Genomic DNA, 18,228 nt, shown 5'->3' on the forward strand with positions numbered 1-18,228 from the left:
GACCATCCATATCCCTGTAGGGGGGAAGGGGGAATGGGGACCATCCATATCCCAGTAGGGGGGAGGGGGGAATGGGGACCATCCATATCCCTGTAGGGGGAGGGGGAATGGGGACCATCCATATCCCAGTAGGGGGGAGGGGGGAATGGGGACCATCCATATCCCAGTAGGGGGGAAGGGGGAATGGGGACCATCCATATCCCTGTAGGGGGGAATGGGGACCATCCATATCCCTGTAGGGAGGAGGGGGGAATGGGGACCATCCATATCCCATTAGGGGGGAAGGGGGACCATCCATATCCCTGTAGGGGGGAAGGGGGAATGGGGACATCCATATCCCAGTAGGGAAGGGGGGGGAATGGGTCCATCCATATCCCAGTAGGGGGGAAGGGGGACCATCCATATCCCAGTAGGGAAGGGGGGGGAATGGGTCCATCCATATCCCATTAGGGGGGAAGGGGGAATGGGGACATCCATATCCCAGTAGGGGGGAGGGGGGAATGGGGACCATCCATATCCCAGTAGGGGGGAAGGGGGACCATCCATATCCCAGTAGGGAAGGGGGGGGGGATGGGTCCATCCATATCCCAGTAGGGGGGAAGGGGGACCATCCATATCCCAGTAGGGGGAGGGGGAAGGGGGACCATCCATATCCCTGTAGGGGGGAAGGGGGAATGGGGACCATCCATATCCCAGTAGGGGGGAAGGGGGAATGGGGACCATCCATATCCCTGTAGGGGGAGGGGGAATGGGGACCATCCATATCCCAGTAGGGGGGAAGGGGGAATGGGGACCATCCATATCCCAGTAGGGGGGAAGGGGGAATGGGGACCATCCATATCCCAGTAGGGGGGAAGGGGGAATGGGGACCATCCATATCCCTGTAGGGAGGGAGGGGGAAATGGGGACCATACATATCCCTGTAGGGAGGGAGGAGGAAATGGGGACCATCCATATCCCTGTAGGGAGGGAGGAGGAAATGGGGACCATCCATATCCCTGTAGGGAGGAGGGGGGAATGGGGACCAACCATATCCCAGTAGGGGGAGGGGGGATGGGGACCATCCATATGCCTGTAGGGAGGAGGGGGTTAATGGGGACTAACCATATCCCAGTAGGAAGGGAGGAGGAAATGGGGACCATCCATATCCCTGGAGGGGGGAGGGGGGAATGGGGACCAACCATATCCCAGTAGGGGGAGGGGGAACGGGGACCATCCATATGCCTGGAGGGGGGAGGGGGGAATGGGGACCATCCATATCCCAGTAGGGGGGAGGGGGAATGGGGACCATCAATATGCCTGTAGGGGGGAGGGGAGAATGGGGACCAACCATATCCCAGTAGGGGGAGGGGGAATGGGGACCATCCATATGCCTGTAGGGAGGAGGGGGTTAATGGGGACTAACCATATCCCAGTAGGGAGGGAGGAGGAAATGGGGACCATCCATACCCCTGTAGGGGGGAGGGGGGAATGGGGACCAACCATATCCCAGTAGGGGGAGGGGGAATGGGGACCATCCATATGCCTGTAGGGGGGAGGGGGGAATGGGGACCATCCATATCCCAGTAGGGGGAGGGGGAATGGGGACCATCCATATGCCTGTAGGGGGGAGGGGGGAATGGGGACCAACCATATCCCAGTAGGGGGAGGGGGAATGGGGACCATCCATATGCCTGTAGGGAGGAGGGGGTTAATGGGGACTAACCATATCCCAGTAGGGAGGGAGGAGGAAATGGGGACCATCCATATCCCTGTAGGGGGGAGGGGGAATGGGGACCAACCATATCCCAGTAGGGGGAGGGGGAATGGGGACCATCCATATGCCTGTAGGGGGGAGGGGGGAATGGGGACCATCCATATCCCAGTAGGGGGGAGGGGGAATGGGGACCATCCATATGCCTGTAGGGGGGAGGGGGGAATGGGGACCATCCACATCACTGACCCCCCTGTTTCCCTCTCTCAGGTCACTGACCTCCCTCTGTTTCCCTCTCTCAGGTCACTGACCTCCCCTCTGTCCCTCTCTCAGGTCACTGACCTCCCCTCTGTCCCCCTCTCAGGTCGCTGACCCCCCCTGTTTCTCTCTCTCAGGTCGCTGACCCCTCTATGTCTCCCCCCCCCCCTCTCTCAGGTCGCTGACTCCTCTATGTCTCCCCCCCCCTCTCTCAGGTCGCTGACCCCTCTATGTCTCCCCCCCCCTCTCTCAGGTCGCTGACCCTTCTATGTCTCCCCCCCCCCTCTCTCAGGTCGCTGACCCCTCTATGTCTCCCCCCCCTCTCTCAGGTCGCTGACCCCTCTATTCCCCCCTCACAGGTTTTGTCCATCACGACCCCTCTAAGTACCGCGCCCCAGCGTACAGCTTCGGGAGCCGCCGCTTCAAGTTTGTGGATGATTGCTCCCCGGGGCCGGGGTACCTAGTGCCAGCAAACATCACCATGAGGGGCAAAGACGGGACCCCCGCATATTCCATCTATGGGAGACCCCGGGATCTCAACACCTTCAGAACCCCTGGACCGGGTGAGTAAGGGGGAGGGGCAGAGAACTGATGCAAATGTGGCCCTCACAGTCTCACAACTTCCCTAAACTGGGCGGAGGGGGGGGGGGGTGGTTATTGCAATGTCTTCCACATCAGTTTATTTGTAACAGGATTGTTACCGCAGGCCAGCGGGGACCCCCGGACACCTACGGGGACCCCCTGCTCCCCGAGATACAGGCCCCGTTATGGGGTGCCGGTATCGCCTGTGCATTTTATTCCCACGGTCATGTGACACAGACATTTCCATGCATAGGAGATACCGGCACCCCATAACGGGGCCGGTATCTCGGGAAGCAGGGGGTCCCGGACCTGAAACCAACGCGGTTCTGCTCCGGAGACCCCCTGCTCATCTACACTATTAATCCAATTTAAATTAAAAAACAGTCATTTCGGGCGAGATTTGCGCAGGGAGAGGCGTCTCTCTGCAGCAGATAGAACTCGCTGGGGGAGCCCTTCTCGGAGGGCAGATCGTGTCGGCGCCGGCTACTCGCCATTTGTTGAAATGTCGCTATCGCTGGTATTCTGGGCTTTCTGCACCATAATAGCAACGCTGCCAAAAATGGCGATTTAAACGAGACGGCGATTATTTTTTATCGGCGCTTCTTGCACAGGCCCCTATGTTGCAGGTTGAGACACCTTTTACTGGCCTAACATTTCATTTCGGAAGTCTTTTACTGTGTGTGCGTGCGTGTGTTCGCTTGTGTGTGCGTGCGCGTGTGCTGACACTGTATGCAGCTCTGTACAGGCACAATGTGTCCCTGTGCTGAAGAGCTTACAATCTAATCTGGATGCCGTGGTGTGGGTGTGAGACCCTGGCTGTTGTGCATGTGACAGTGTTTGGTTTGTCCCCCCGCAGGTACTTATTCCCCGGAGCGCTCGGGGAAATCTGCGTATCCATCGTCTCCCACCTACTCACTGGCTGCAAGAACCAAGGCATTCAGCAACGACCAGACCCCGGGTAGGGATCGCGTGTGTCTGTGTCAGACTGTAATCTCTAGCCTGCACTGTGTGTGTGTCTGTGTCAGTCAGACTGTAATCTCCAGCCTGCACCGTGTGTGTGTCTGTCAGACTGTAATCTCTAGCCTGCACCGTGTGTGTGTCTGTGTCAGACTGTAATCTCTATCCTGCACTGTGTGTGTCTGTGTCAGACTGTAATCTCTAGCCTGCACTGTGTGTGTGTGTCTGTGTCAGGCTGTAATCTCCAGCCTGCACCGTGTGTGTCTGTGTCAGTCAGACTGTAATCTCTATCCTGCACCGTGTGTGTGTCTGTGTCAGTCAGACTGTAATCTCTATCATGCACCGTGTGTGTGTCTGTGTCAGACTGTAATCTCTAGCCTGCACTTTGTGTGTCTGTGTCAGGCTGTAATCTCCAGCCTGCACCGTGTGTGTGTCTGTGTCAGACTGTAATCTCCAGCCTGCACCGTGTGTGTGTCTGTGTCAGTCAGACTGTAATCTCCAGCCTGCACTGTGTGTGTGTCTGTGTCAGTCAGACTGTAATCTCCAGCCTGCACTGTGTGTGTGTCTGTGTCAGACTGTAATCTCTAGCCTGCACTGTGTGTGTGTGTCTGTGTCAGGCTGTAATCTCCAGCCTGCACCGTGTGTGTCTGTGTCAATCAGACTGTAATCTCTATCCTGCACCGTGTGTGTGTCTGTGTCAGTCAGACTGTAATCTCTATCCTGCACTGTGTGTGTGTCTGTGTCAGACTGTAATCTCTAGCCTGCACTGTGTGTGTGTGTCTGTGTCAGACTGTAATCTCCAGCCTGCACTGTGTGTGGCTGTGTCAGACTGTAATCTCCAGCCTGCACGTGTGTGTGTTTCTGTGTCAGACTGTAATCTCCAGCCTGCACTGTGTGTGTGTCTGTGTCAGACTGTAATCTCTAGCCTGCACCGTGTGTGTCTGTGTCAGACTGTAATCTCTAGCCTGCACGTGTGTGTGTGTGTCAGACTGTAATCTCTAGCCTGCACGTGTGTGTGTGTGTGTCTGTGTCAGGCTGTAATCTCCAGCCTGCACCATGTGTGTGTCTGTGTCAAACTGTAATCTCTATCCTGCACTGTGTGTGTCTGTGTCAGTCAGACTGTAATCTCTATCCTGCACTGTGTGTGTCTGTGTCAGACTGTAATCTCCAGCCTGTACCGTGTGTGTCTGTGTCAGACTGTAATCTCTATCCTGCACTGTGTGTGTGTCTGTGTCAGTCAGACTGTAATCTCTATCCTGCACTGTGTGTGTCTGTGTCAGACTGTAATCTCCAGCCTGCACCGTGTGTGTCTGTGTCAGACTGTAATCTCTATCCTGCACTGTGTGTGTGTCTGTGTCAGTCAGACTGTAATGTCTATCCTGCACTGTGTGTGTCTGTGTCAGTCAGACTGTAATCTCTAGCCTGCACTGTGTGTGTGTCTGTGTCAGACTGTAATCTCCAGCCTGCACCGTGTGTGTGTCTGTGTCAGACTGTAATCTCCAGCCTGCACTTTGTGTGTGTCTGTGTCAGACTGTAATCTCCAGCCTGCACCGTGTGTGTGTCTGTGTCAGACTGTAATCTCCAGCCTGCACCGTGTGTGTGTCTGTGTCAGACTGTAATCTCCAGCCTGCACCGTGTGTGTGTCTGTGTCAGACTGTAATCTATCCTGCACTGTGTGTGTGTGTGTGTGTGTGTCTGTGTCAGTCAGACTGTAATCTCCAGCCTGCACCGTGTGTGTGTCTGTGTCAGACTGTAATCTCTAGCCTGCACCGTGTGTGTGTCTGTGTCAGGCTGTAATCTCCAGCCTGCACCGTGTGTGTGTCTGTGTCAGACAGTAATCTCCAACCTGCACTGTGTGTGTCTGTGTCAGTCAGACTGTAATCTCTAGCCTGCACTGTGTGTGTGTCTGTGTCAATCAGACTGTAATCTCTAGCCTGCACTGTGTGTGTGTGTGTGTGTGTGTGTGTGTGTGTGTGTGTGTGTGTGTGTGTGTGTGTGTGTGTGTGTGTGTCAGACTGTAATCTCCAGCCTGCACTGTGTGTGTGTCTGTGTCAGTCAGACTGTAATCTCTTTCCTGCACCGTGTGTGTGTCTGTGTCAGACTGTAATCTCTATCCTGCACTGTGTGTGTCTGTGTCAGACTGTAATCTCTAGCCTGCACTGTGTGTGTGTGTGTCTGTGTCAGGCTGTAATCTCCAGCCTGCACCGTGTGTGTCTGTGTCAGTCAGACTGTAATCTCTATCCTGCACCGTGTGTGTGTCTGTCAGTCAGACTGTAATCTCTATCATGCACTGTGTGTGTCTGTGTCAGACTGTAATCTCTAGCCTGCACTGTGTGTGTGTGTCTGTGTCAGGCTGTAATCTCCAGCCTGCACCGTGTGTGTCTGTGTCAGTCAGACTGTAATCTCTATCCTGCACCGTGTGTGTGTCTGTGTCAGTCAGACTGTAATCTCTATCATGCACTGTGTGTGTGTCTGTATCAGACTGTAATCTCTAGCCTGCACTGTGTGTGTCTGTGTCAGGCTGTAATCTCCAGCCTGCACCGTGTGTGTGTCTGTGTCAGACTGTAATCTCCAGCCTGCACCGTGTGTGTGTCTGTGTCAGTCAGACTGTAATCTCCAGCCTGCACTGTGTGTGTGTCTGTGTCAGTCAGACTGTAATCTCCAGCCTGCACTGTGTGTGTGTCTGTGTCAGACTGTAATCTCTAGCCTGCACTGTGTGTGTGTGTCTGTGTCAGGCTGTAATCTCCAGCCTGCACCGTGTGTGTCTGTGTCAATCAGACTGTAATCTCTATCCTGCACCGTGTGTGTGTCTGTGTCAGTCAGACTGTAATCTCTATCCTGCACTGTGTGTGTGTCTGTGTCAGACTGTAATCTCTAGCCTGCACTGTGTGTGTGTGTCTGTGTCAGACTGTAATCTCCAGCCTGCACTGTGTGTGGCTGTGTCAGACTGTAATCTCCAGCCTGCACGTGTGTGTGTCTGTGTCAGACTGTAATCTCCAGCCTGCACTGTGTGTGTGTCTGTGTCAGACTGTAATCTCTAGCCTGCACCGTGTGTGTCTGTGTCAGACTGTAATCTCTAGCCTGCACGTGTGTGTGTGTGTGTGTCAGACTGTAATCTCTAGCCTGCACGTGTGTGTGTGTGTGTCTGTGTCAGGCTGTAATCTCCAGCCTGCACCATGTGTGTGTCTGTGTCAAACTGTAATCTCTATCCTGCACTGTGTGTGTCTGTGTCAGTCAGACTGTAATCTCTATCCTGCACTGTGTGTGTCTGTGTCAGACTGTAATCTCCAGCCTGTACCGTGTGTGTCTGTGTCAGACTGTAATCTCTATCCTGCACTGTGTGTGTGTCTGTGTCAGTCAGACTGTAATCTCTATCCTGCACTGTGTGTGTCTGTGTCAGACTGTAATCTCCAGCCTGCACCGTGTGTGTCTGTGTCAGACTGTAATCTCTATCCTGCACTGTGTGTGTGTGTCTGTGTCAGTCAGACTGTAATCTCTATCCTGCACTGTGTGTGTCTGTGTCAGTCAGACTGTAATCTCTAGCCTGCACTGTGTGTGTGTCTGTGTCAGACTGTAATCTCCAGCCTGCACCGTGTGTGTGTCTGTGTCAGACTGTAATCTCCAGCCTGCACTTTGTGTGTGTCTGTGTCAGACTGTAATCTCCAGCCTGCACCGTGTGTGTGTCTGTGTCAGACTGTAATCTCCAGCCTGCACCGTGTGTGTGTCTGTGTCAGACTGTAATCTCCAGCCTGCACCGTGTGTGTGTCTGTGTCAGACTGTAATCTATCCTGCACTGTGTGTGTGTGTGTCTGTGTCAGTCAGACTGTAATCTCCAGCCTTCACCGTGTGTGTGTCTGTGTCAGACTGTAATCTCCAGCCTGCACCGTGTGTGTGTCTGTGTCAGACAGTAATCTCCAACCTGCACTGTGTGTGTGTCTGTGTCAGTCAGACTGTAATCTCTAGCCTGCACTGTGTGTGTGTCTGTGTCAATCAGACTGTAATCTCTAGCCTGCACTGTGTGTGTGTGTGTGTGTCAGACTGTAATCTCCAGCCTGCACTGTGTGTGTGTCTGTGTCAGTCAGACTGTAATCTCTATCCTGCACCGTGTGTGTGTGTGTCAGACTGTAATCTCTAGCCTGCACTGTGTGTGTGTCTGTGTCAGTCAGACTGTAATCTCTAGCCTGCACCGCGTGTGTCTGTGTCAGACTGTAATCTCCAGCCTGCACCGTGTGTGTGTCTGTGTCAGACTGTAATCTCCAGCCTGCACTTTGTGTGTGTCTGTGTCAGACTGTAATCTCCAGCCTGCACCGTGTGTGTGTCTGTGTCAGACTGTAATCTCTATCCTGCACTGTGTGTGTGTCTGTGTCAGTCAGACTTTAATCTCTAGCCTGCACTGTGTGTGTGTGTGTGTGTGTGTGTGTGTGTGTGTGTGTGTGTGTGTGTGTGTGTGTGTGTGTGTGTGTGTGTGTGTGTGTCAGACTGTAATATCCAGCCTGCACTGTGTGTGTGTCTGTGTCAGACTGTAATCTCTATCCTGCACTGTGTGTGTGTCTGTGTCAGTCAGACTGTAATCTCTAGCCTGCACTGTATGTGTGTCTGTGTCAGACTGTTATCTCCAGCCTGGACCGTGTGTGTGTCTGTGTCAATCAGACTGTAATCTCCAGCCTGCACCGTGTGTGTGTCTGTGTCAGACTGTAATCTCTATCCTGCACTGTGTGTGTGTCTGTGTCTGTGTCAGACTGTAATCTCTAGCCTGCACTGTGTGTGTGTCTGTGTCAGTCAGACTGTAATATTTAGCATGTATGGTGTGTGTGTGTCAGTCAGACTGTAATCTCTAGCCTGCACTGTGTGTGTGTGTGTCAGACTTTAATCTCCAGCCTGCACCGTGTGTGTCTGTGTCAGACTGTAATCTCTATCCTGCACTGTGTGTGTGTCTGTGTCAGTCAGACTGTAATCTCTATCCTGCACTGTGTGTGTCTGTGTCAGTCAGACTGTAATCTCTAGCCTGCACTGTGTGTGTGTCTGTGTCAGACTGTAATCTCCAGCCTGCACCGTGTGTGTGTCTGTGTCAGACTGTAATCTCCAGCCTGCACCGTGTGTGTGTCTGTGTCAGACTGTAATCTCTAGCCTGCACCGTGTGTGTGTCTGTGTCAGGCTGTAATCTCCAGCCTGCACCGTGTGTGTGTCTGTGTCAGACAGTAATCTCCAACCTGCACTGTGTGTGTGTCTGTGTCAGTCAGACTGTAATCTCTAGCCTGCACTGTGTGTGTGTCTGTGTCAATCAGACTGTAATCTCTAGCCTGCACTGTGTGTGTGTGTGTGTGTGTGTGTGTGTCAGACTGTAATCTCCAGCCTGCACTGTGTGTGTGTCTGTGTCAGTCAGACTGTAATCTCTATCCTGCACCGTGTGTGTGTGTGTGTCAGACTGTAATCTCTAGCCTGCACTGTGTGTGTGTCTGTGTCAGTCAGACTGTAATCTCCAGCCTGCACTGTGTGTGTGTCTGTGTCAAACTGTAATCTCCAGCCTGCACAGTGTATGTGTCTGTGTCAGACTGTAATCTCCAGCCTGCACCGCGTGTGTCTGTGTCAGACTGTAATCTCCAGCCTGCACCGTGTGTGTGTCTGTGTCAGACTGTAATCTCCAGCCTGCACTGTGTGTGTGTCTGTGTCAGACTGTAATCTCCAGCCTGCACCGTGTGTGTGTCTGTGTCAGACTGTAATCTCTATCCTGCACTGTGTGTGTGTCTGTGTCAGTCAGACTGTAATCTCTAGCCTGCACTGTGTGTGTGTGTGTGTGTGTGTGTGTGTGTGTGTGTGTGTGTGTGTGTGTGTGTGTGTGTGTGTCAGACTGTAATCTCCAGCCTGCACTGTGTGTGTGTCTGTGTCAGACTGTAATCTCTATCCTGCACTGTGTGTGTGTCTGTGTCAGTCAGACTGTAATCTCTAGCCTGCACTGTATGTGTGTCTGTGTCAGACTGTAATCTCCAGCCTGCACCGTGTGTGTGTCTGTGTCAATCAGACTGTAATCTCCAGCCTGCACCGTGTGTGTGTCTGTGTCAGACTGTAATCTCTATCCTGCACTGTGTGTGTGTCTGTGTCTGTGTCAGACTGTAATCTCTAGCCTGCACTGTGTGTGTGTCTGTGTCAGTCAGACTGTAATATTTAGCATGTATGGTGTGTGTGTGTCAGTCAGACTGTAATCTCTAGCCTGCACTGTGTGTGTGTGTGTGTGTCAGACTTTAATCTCCAGCCTGCACTGTGTGTGTCTGTGTCAGACTGTAATCTCTATCCTGCACTGTGTGTGTGTCTGTGTCAGTCAGACTGTAATCTCTATCCTGCACTGTGTGTGTCTGTGTCAGTCAGACTGTAATCTCTAGCCTGCACTTGTGTGTGTCTGTGTCAGACTGTAATCTCCAGCCTGCACCGTGTGTGTGTCTGTGTCAGACTGTAATCTCCAGCCTGCACTTTGTGTGTGTCTGTGTCAGACTGTAATCTCCAGCCTGCACCGTGTGTGTGTCTGTGTCAGACTGTAATCTATCCTGCACTGTGTGTGTGTGTCTGTGTCAGTCAGACTGTAATCTCCAGCCTGCACCGTGTGTGTGTCTGTGTCAGACTGTAATCTCTAGCCTGCACTGTGTGTGTCTGTGTCAGGCTGTAATCTCCAGCCTGCACCGTGTGTGTGTCTGTGTCAGACAGTAATCTCCAACCTGCACTGTGTGTGTGTCTGTGTCAGTCAGACTGTAATCTCTAGCCTGCACTGTGTGTGTGTCTGTGTCAATCAGACTGTAATCTCTAGCCTGCACTGTATGTGTGTGTGTGTGTGTGTGTGTCAGACTGTAATCTCCAGCCTGCACTGTGTGTGTGTCTGTGTCAGTCAGACTGTAATCTCTATCCTGCACCGTGTGTGTGTCAGACTGTAATCTCTAGCCTGCACTGTGTGTGTGTCTGTGTCAGTCAGACTGTAATCTCTAGCCTGCACCGTGTGTGTCTATGTCAGACTGTAATCTCCAGCCTGCACCGTGTGTGTGTCTGTGTCAAACTGTAATCTCCAGCCTGCACCGTGTATGTGTCTGTGTCAGACTGTAATCTCCAGCCTGCACCGCGTGTGTCTGTGTCAGACTGTAATCTCCAGCCTGCACCGTGTGTGTGTCTGTGTCAGACTGTAATCTCCAGCCTGCACTGTGTGTGTGTCTGTGTCAGACTGTAATCTCCAGCCTGCACCGTGTGTGTGTCTGTGTCAGTCAGACTGTAATCTCTAGCCTGCACTGTGTGTGTGTGTCTGTGTCAGACTGTAATCTCTATCCTGCACTGTGTGTGTGTCTGTGTCAGTCAGACTGTAATCTCTAGCCTGCACTGTGTGTGTGTGTGTGTGTGTGTGTGTGTGTGTGTGTGTGTGTCAGACTGTAATCTCCAGCCTGCACTGTGTGTGTCTGTGTCAGACTGTAATCTCTATCCTGCACTGTGTGTGTGTCTGTGTCAGTCAGACTGTAATCTCTAGCCTGCACTGTATGTGTGTCTGTGTCAGACTGTAATCTCCAGCCTGCACCGTGTGTGTGTCTGTGTCAATCAGACTGTAATCTCCAGCCTGCACCGTGTGTGTGTCTGTGTCAGACTGTAATCTCTATCCTGCACTGTGTGTGTGTCTGTGTCAGTCAGACTGTAATCTCTAGCCTGCACTGTGTGTGTGTCTGTGTCAGTCAGACTGTAATATTTAGCATGTATGGTGTGTGTGTGTCAGTCAGACTGTAATCTCTAGCCTGCACTGTGTGTGTGTGTGTGTGTGTCAGACTGTAATCTCCAGCCTGCACTGTGTGTGTCTGTGTCAGTCAGACGGTAATCTCTAGCCTGCACCGTGTGTGTCAGACTGTAATCTCTAGCCTGCACCGTGTGTGTGTATGTGTCAGTCAGACTGTAATCTCTAGCATGTATGGTGTGTCTGTGTCAGACTGTAATCTCTAGCATGTATGGTGTGTCTGTGTCAGACTGTAATCTCTAGCCTGCACTATGTGTGTCTCTGTGTCAATCAGACTGTAATCTCTAGCCTGCACGTGTGTGTGTGTGTGTCAAACTGTAATCTCTAGCCTGCACTGTTTGTCTCTGTGTCAGTCAGACTGTAATCTCTATCCTGTACTGTGTGTGTGTCTGTGTCATTCAGACTGTAATCTCCAGCCTGCACTGTGTGTGTCTGTGTCAGTCAGACTGCAATCTCTAGCCTGCACCGTGTGTCTGTGTCAGTCAGACTGCAATCTCTAGCCTGCACCGTGTGTCTGTGTCAGTCAGACTGTAATCTCTAGCCTGCACCGTGTGTGTGTCTATGTCAGACTTTAATCTCCAGCCTGCACTGTGTGTCTCTGTGTCAGTCAGACTGTAATCTCTAGCCTGCACTGTGTGTGTGTCGATCAGACTGTAATCTCTAGCCTTCACCGTGTGTGTCAGACTGTAATCTCTAGCATGTACGGTGTGTCTGTGTCAGACTGTAATCTCTAGCCTGCACCGCGCGTGTGTCTGTGTCTGTCAGACTGTTATTTCTAGCCTGCACTGTGTGTGTCTCTGTCAGTCAGACTGTAATCTCTATCCTGTACTTTGTGTGTCTCTGTGTCATTCAGACTGTAATCTCTAGCCTGTACTGTGTGTGTGTGTCTGTGTCAGTCAGACTGTAACCTCCAGCCGTGTGTGTGTATCAGCCTGTAACCTGCAGCCGTGTGTGTGTGTGTGTCAGCCTGTAACCTTCAGCCGTGTGTGTGTATCAGCCTGTAACCTGCAGCCGTGTGTGTGTGTCAGACTGTAACCTCCAGCCGTGTGTGTGTGTCAGACTGTAACCTCCAGCCGTGTGTGTGTCAGACTGTAACCTCCAGCCTTGTGTGTGTCAGACTGTAACCTCCAGCCGTGTGTGTGTCAGACTGTAACCTCCAGCCTTGTGTGTGTCAGACTGTAACCTCCAGCCTTGTGTGTGTCAGACTGTAACCTCCAGCCGTGTGTGTCAGCCTGCACTTTCTCTACATGTTTTACACCATGAGCCGTGTTGACTAAGCAGTGCTATCCCATAAACCCCCTGAATGGGCAGTGAGGTGTACAAACAGTATAAGGATTAGGCAGCACTCAGCAATGGGGCCGGGAAAGAGTAATGCGTCAGTGACGTTGCGACAGGAACAAGGAAAGGCCCTAAATCCTTCAACGATAATCCCAAAGGTGTTCCCAGCACTCACACTGAATAGAGGAGATTTGGATATGCCAAAAGAAACTTTTATATAGCGAAACAGCACAAATCACACATTATCAAACTAAATATGCTGATACATAAAAGGACACGTCCTAATGAGAACATACACGTAATAGAGAGGGAAGGAAAGACAACAAAACACCACCAAACGGGGGAGTGGGCAGTATATGTACAAGGGGGGCAACGTTTCGGGGGTGAACCCCTTCTTCTGGTCCGTTTCCAAGGACCAGATGGGTCTTCGGTACTTCCCTTGATTCCCTATACTTAAAAAACCCCTCCAAGGTATATCCAGAGGGATGAAACCCCACGTAATACTCTAAGACCCCCGCTGCGTACATGTTACCCCCTGTGTGTGTTACACTGTATCTCTTCCCCCAGGTCCCACTGCGTACATGTTACCCCCTGTGTGTGTTGCACTGTATCTCTTCCCCCAGGTCCCACTGCGTACATGTTACCCTCTGTGTTACACTGTATCTCTTCCCCAGGTCCCATTGCGTATGTTACCCTCTGTGTGTGTTGCACTGTATCTCTTCCCCCAGGTCCCACTGCGTACATGTTACCCTCTGTGTTACACTGTATCTCTTCCCCAATGTCCCATTGCGTACATGTTACCCTCTGTGTTACACTGTATCTCTTCCCCCAGGTCCCATTGCGTATGTTACCCTCTGTATGTGTTACACTGTATCTCTTCCCCCAGGTTCCGCTGCGTACATGTTACCCTCTATGTGTTACACTGTATCTCTTCCCCCAGGTCCCGCTGCGTACATGTTACCCTCTGTATGTGTTACACTGTATCTCTTCCCCCAGGTCCTACTGCGTATGTTACCCTCTGTATGTGTTACACTGTATCTCTTCCCCCAGGTTCCGCTGCGTACATGTTAACCTCTGTATGTGTTACACTGTATCTCTTCCCCCAGGTCCCGCTGCGTACATGTTACCCTCTGTATGTGTTACACTGTATCTCTTCCCCCAGGTTCCGCTGCGTACATGTTACCCTCTGTATGTGTTACACTGTATCTCTTCCCCCAGGTTCCGCTGCGTACATGTTACCCTCTGTATGTGTTACACTGTATCTCTTCCCCCAGGTCCCATTGCGTATGTTACCCTCTATGTGTTACACTGTATCTCTTCCCCCAGGTCCCGCTGCGTACATGTTACCCTCTGTATGTGTTACACTGTATCTCTTCCCCCAGGTCCCGCTGCGTACATGTTACCCTCTGTATGTGTTACACTGTATCTCTTCCCCCAGGTCCCATTGCGTATGTTACCCTCTATGTGTTACACTGTATCTCTTCCCCCAGGTCCCGCTGCGTACATGTTACCCTCCGTGCTGGGGCCGAGGATAGTGGATAGATCTTCAGCCCCCAACTACACCATGACTGGTCGGAGCAAGATCGGCAGCTTCCACGAGGACCTGCAGAAAGTGAGGGACAGAGGACACGTGTGTGTGTGTCAGAGAGAGAGAGGACACGTGTGTGTCAGAGAGAGAGGACACGTGTGTGTGTCAGAGAGAGAGAGAGAGGACACGTGTGTGTGTCAGAGAGAGAGAGAGAGGACACGTGTGTGTGTCAGAGAGAGAGGACACGTGTGTGTCAGAGAGAGAGAGGACACATGTGTGTGTGTCAGAGAGAGAGGACACGTGTGTGTCAGAGAGAGAGGACACGTGTGTGTGTCAGAGAGAGAGGACACGTGTGTGTGTCAGAGAGAGGACACGTGTGTGTCAGAGAGAGAGGACACGTGTGTGTGTCAGAGAGAGAGAGGACACGTGTGTGTGTCAAAGAGAGGACACGTGTGTGTGTCAGAGAGAGAGAGAGGACACGTGTGTGTCAGAGAGAGACAGAGGACACGTGTGTGTGTCAGAGAGAGCACACGTGTGTGTCAGAGAGAGAGAGAGAGAGAGAGAGGACACGTGTGTGTGTCAGAGAGAGAGAGGGCACATGTGTGTCAGAGAGAGAGAGAGGACGTGTGTGTGTGTGTGTGTGTGTGTGTGTCAGACAGAGAGAGAGGACATGTGTGTGTGTTTGTCAGAGAGAGGCTCTCTGCGGGTAACGCTGCCTGTGTGCGGGTAACGCTGCCTGTGTGCCGGTAACTCTGCCTCTGCGCCGGTAACTCTGCCTCTGCGCCGGTAACTCTGCCTCTGCGCCGGTAACTCTGCCTCTGCGCCGGTAACTCTGCCTCTGCGCCGGTAACTCTGCCTCTGCGCCGGTAACTCTGCCTCTGCGCCGGTAACTCTGCCTCTGCGCCGGTAACTCTGCCTCTGCGCCGGTAACTCTGCCTCTGCGCCGGTAACTCTGCCTCTGCGCCGGTAACTCTGCCTGTGTGCGGGTAACTCTGCCTCTCTGCCGGTAACTCTGCCTCTCTGCCGGTAACTCTGCCTGTGTGCGGGTAACTCTGCCTCTCTGCCGGTAACTCTGCCTCTGTGCGGGTAACTCTGCCTGTGTGCGGGTAACTCTGCCTCTGTGCCGGTAACTCTGCCTGTGTGCCGGTAACGCTGCCTCTGTGCCGGTAACTCCGCCTGTGTGCGGGTAACTCTGCCTCTCTGCCGGTAACTCTGCCTCTGTGCGGGTAACTCTGCCTGTGTGCGAGTAACTCTGCCTCTGTGCGGGTAACTCTGCCTGTGTGCGGGTAACTCTGCCTGTGTGCGGGTAACTCTGCCTGTGTGCGGGTAACGCTGCCTCTGTGCCGGTAACGCTGCCTCTGTGCCGGTAACGCTGCCTGTGTGCGGGTAACTCTGCCTCTGTGCCGGTAACTCTGCCTCTGTGCCGGTAACTCTGCCTCTCTGCCGGTAACTCTGCCTCTCTGCCGGTAACTCTGCCTCTGTGCGGGTAACGCTGCCTCTGTGCGGGTAACGCTGCCTCTGTGCGGGTAACGCTGCCTCTGTGCGGGTAACGCTGCCTGTGTGCGGGTAACGCTGCCTCTGTGTGGGTAACGCTGCCTCTGTGCGGGTAACGCTGCCTGTGTGCGGGTAACGCTGCCTCTGTGCGGGTAACGCTGCCTCTGTGCGGGTAACGCTGCCTGTGTGCGGGTAACGCTGCCTGTGTGCGGGTAACGCTGCCTGTGTGCGGGTAACGCTGCCTGTGTGCGGGTAACGCTGCCTGTGTGCGGGTAACGCTGCCTGTGTGCGGGTAACGCTGCCTCTGTGCGGGTAACGCTGCCTCTGTGCGGGTAATGCTGCCTCTGTGCGGGTAACGCTGCCTGTGTACGGGTAACGCTGCCTCTGTGCGGGTAACCCTGCCTGTGTGTGGGTAACGCTGCCTCTGTGCGGGTAACGCTGCCTGTGTGCCGGTAACGCTGCCTCTGTGCGGGTAACGCTGCCTCTGTGCGGGTAACGCTGCCTCTGTGCGGGTAACGCTGCCTCTGTGCGGGTAACGCTGCCTGTGTGCGGGTAACGCTGCCTCTGTGCGGGTAACGCTGCCTGTGTGCGGGTAACGCTGCCTCTGTGCGGGTAACGCTGCCTGTGTGCGGGTAACGCTGCCTCTGTGCGGGTAACTCTGCCTCTGTGCGGGTAACGCTGCCTGTGTGCGAGTAACGCTGCCTCTGTGCGGGTAACGCTGCCTCTGTGCGGGTAATGCTGCCTGTGTGCCGGTAACGCTGCCTCTGTGCGGGTAACGCTGCCTCTGTGCGGGTAACGCTGCCTCTGTGCGGGTAATGCTGCCTGTGTGCGGGTAATGCTGCCTGTGTGCGGGTAAATTGGGTAAGTGCATCTGCGGTTATCAAGTGAAACCGGGAACGGATACATTGAGTTCCCGACCGCAGACCGCAGACCGCAGACCGCAGACGGGGAAATGTTTAACCACATACCACATCGAAGCCCTCACCCAATGAACTATATAACTTTAGTTAGGAAGGTCGTAGAATTGGGAATTCCAGTTTTCAAGTTTCAAAAAGTCAGACTGAAGTACTGTATGTGTTGAAGGTCAGAGAGGCTATGGCTGTGTGCATATAGGATTGTGTCATCTGCATACATGTGTATTGAAGCTTCCTTACAAGCTGTGGGAAGATCATTAATGAACACTGAGAAGAGTAGGGGCCCCAGAACAGAGCCTTGCGGGACACCACAGGTGATATCCAGGGGGTTGGATTTAGAGCCTGAGATGGACACAAGTTGGGATCTACCCGATAGGTAGGACTGAAACCAGTTTAAAGCATGCTTCCCTATTCCAGAGCTCTGGAGTTTGTTAAGCAGGATAGCATGATCAACAGTATCAAAAGCCTTTGCAAAATTTAGGAATACTGCACCAGTGAATTGTCCCCGTTCCATTCCGCACTGGATTTCATTGCAAACTTTTAGCAGGGTAGTTACGGTGGAGTGTTTGGGGCAAAAGCCAGATTGGAATTGGCTAGGGAAATTTGTCTTGTTATAGTAATCACTTAATTGGGAGTGGACACATTTTTCCATGACTTTGGATAGGATTGGGAGAAGGGAGATTGGCCTGTAGTTTGAGACAGTGTTTTTGTCCCCACTTTTGAAGATTGGGACAACTCTGGCAGTTTTCCAGGTCTTACGGATATGGCCTGTAGACAGGATAGAGTTGACTATGGATGCAATTGGTTTGGCAATTGCTGGGGCACCAAGTCTTAGGAACCTAGATTGTAGTAGGTCAGGTCCACATTGGCTCCTTAGTTTTAATTTGAGGAGCGCTTGTGTAATCTCCTCTTCGGATACTGGGCCAAATTGAAAATTAATAAGCTTGGTCTGCCGTGACAGGCTTATATATTAACTGGTGGCAGCGGTGGGATCTGATTGAATCTATGATATAGTATCTTGCAGGGTACTATAGCATAGCGGGGAGGCTCTCAGTTACGAGCTCCTCAAAGCGTGAGATAGCACACACACGAGTTACAAGAGAACACAGTCACTCTTTGTGCCCTCTCTTGTTGCCTGCGGGAGAATCATGACAAGCGAGCTGGGAGATTCCGGTCCTGGGATCGTGCCAGGCTCGTTGCCCGGTGTGAAGAGTATGTGTTACCGATGGCTGGTCGGGCGAAGACACAGCTGGAAGAGGATGTGGAACAGTATGAAGAAAGTCTTTCTGTCCTTTCACGCACGGCTCCGGTGACTGCAGCCGCAGCGGAGTCACTCCGGCACAGGGTGGGTGAATTGATGCCACCCCCGGAGGAGGATGAACCAGATTAGGAGGAAGGTGCTCACCGGGATATTGGTGAAGGACTGGGTTTGGGGGTTGCGGGGAACATTATTGTGCCTATAGTTCCAATTGTTCCTGTACCTGCGGAGACCCTAATTCTGGACTGACCGCACTTCTTGCCTCATGGGGGGCAAACGCTACAGCTGATGAGCGGATTCGCATGCTGGCAGCGGTCCACGGACAGGCGACCCCTCATGCTCACCTGGTGAATGGAGAGCACCCTGTGCCTCAAGCAAATCACCACAGCTTTAACAAGTTCGTCTGTAGCATGGACAAGATTGACGGTTTCCTATCAGACTTTGAGACACAGTGCTTAAGGTACCGAGTACCTCAACGGGACTGGGTGCTGCGGCTACAGCCCTTGCTATCGG

At 52.8% G+C, this 18,228-nt stretch overlaps 1 protein-coding gene across 1 annotated transcript in view; it reads left to right on the top strand.

Annotated features, from left to right (window-relative positions):
- Positions 1-17,847, top strand: part of LOC142486499 (ciliary microtubule associated protein 1A-like) — a 70,252-nt gene extending 52,405 nt beyond the window's left edge. The window contains exons 3-6 of the mRNA XM_075585079.1: positions 2,311-2,514; positions 3,390-3,491; positions 14,012-14,133; positions 17,602-17,847. Coding sequence (XP_075441194.1) covers positions 2,311-2,514; positions 3,390-3,491; positions 14,012-14,133; positions 17,602-17,847 — 674 coding nt within the window. The remainder of the gene's footprint in view (positions 1-2,310; positions 2,515-3,389; positions 3,492-14,011; positions 14,134-17,601) is intronic.
- Positions 17,848-18,228: the final 381 nt, after the last annotated feature.

The sequence above is a fragment of the Ascaphus truei genome, unplaced genomic scaffold, assembly GCF_040206685.1.
Source record: "Ascaphus truei isolate aAscTru1 unplaced genomic scaffold, aAscTru1.hap1 HAP1_SCAFFOLD_909, whole genome shotgun sequence".
Lineage (NCBI taxonomy): Eukaryota > Metazoa > Chordata > Amphibia > Anura > Ascaphidae > Ascaphus > Ascaphus truei.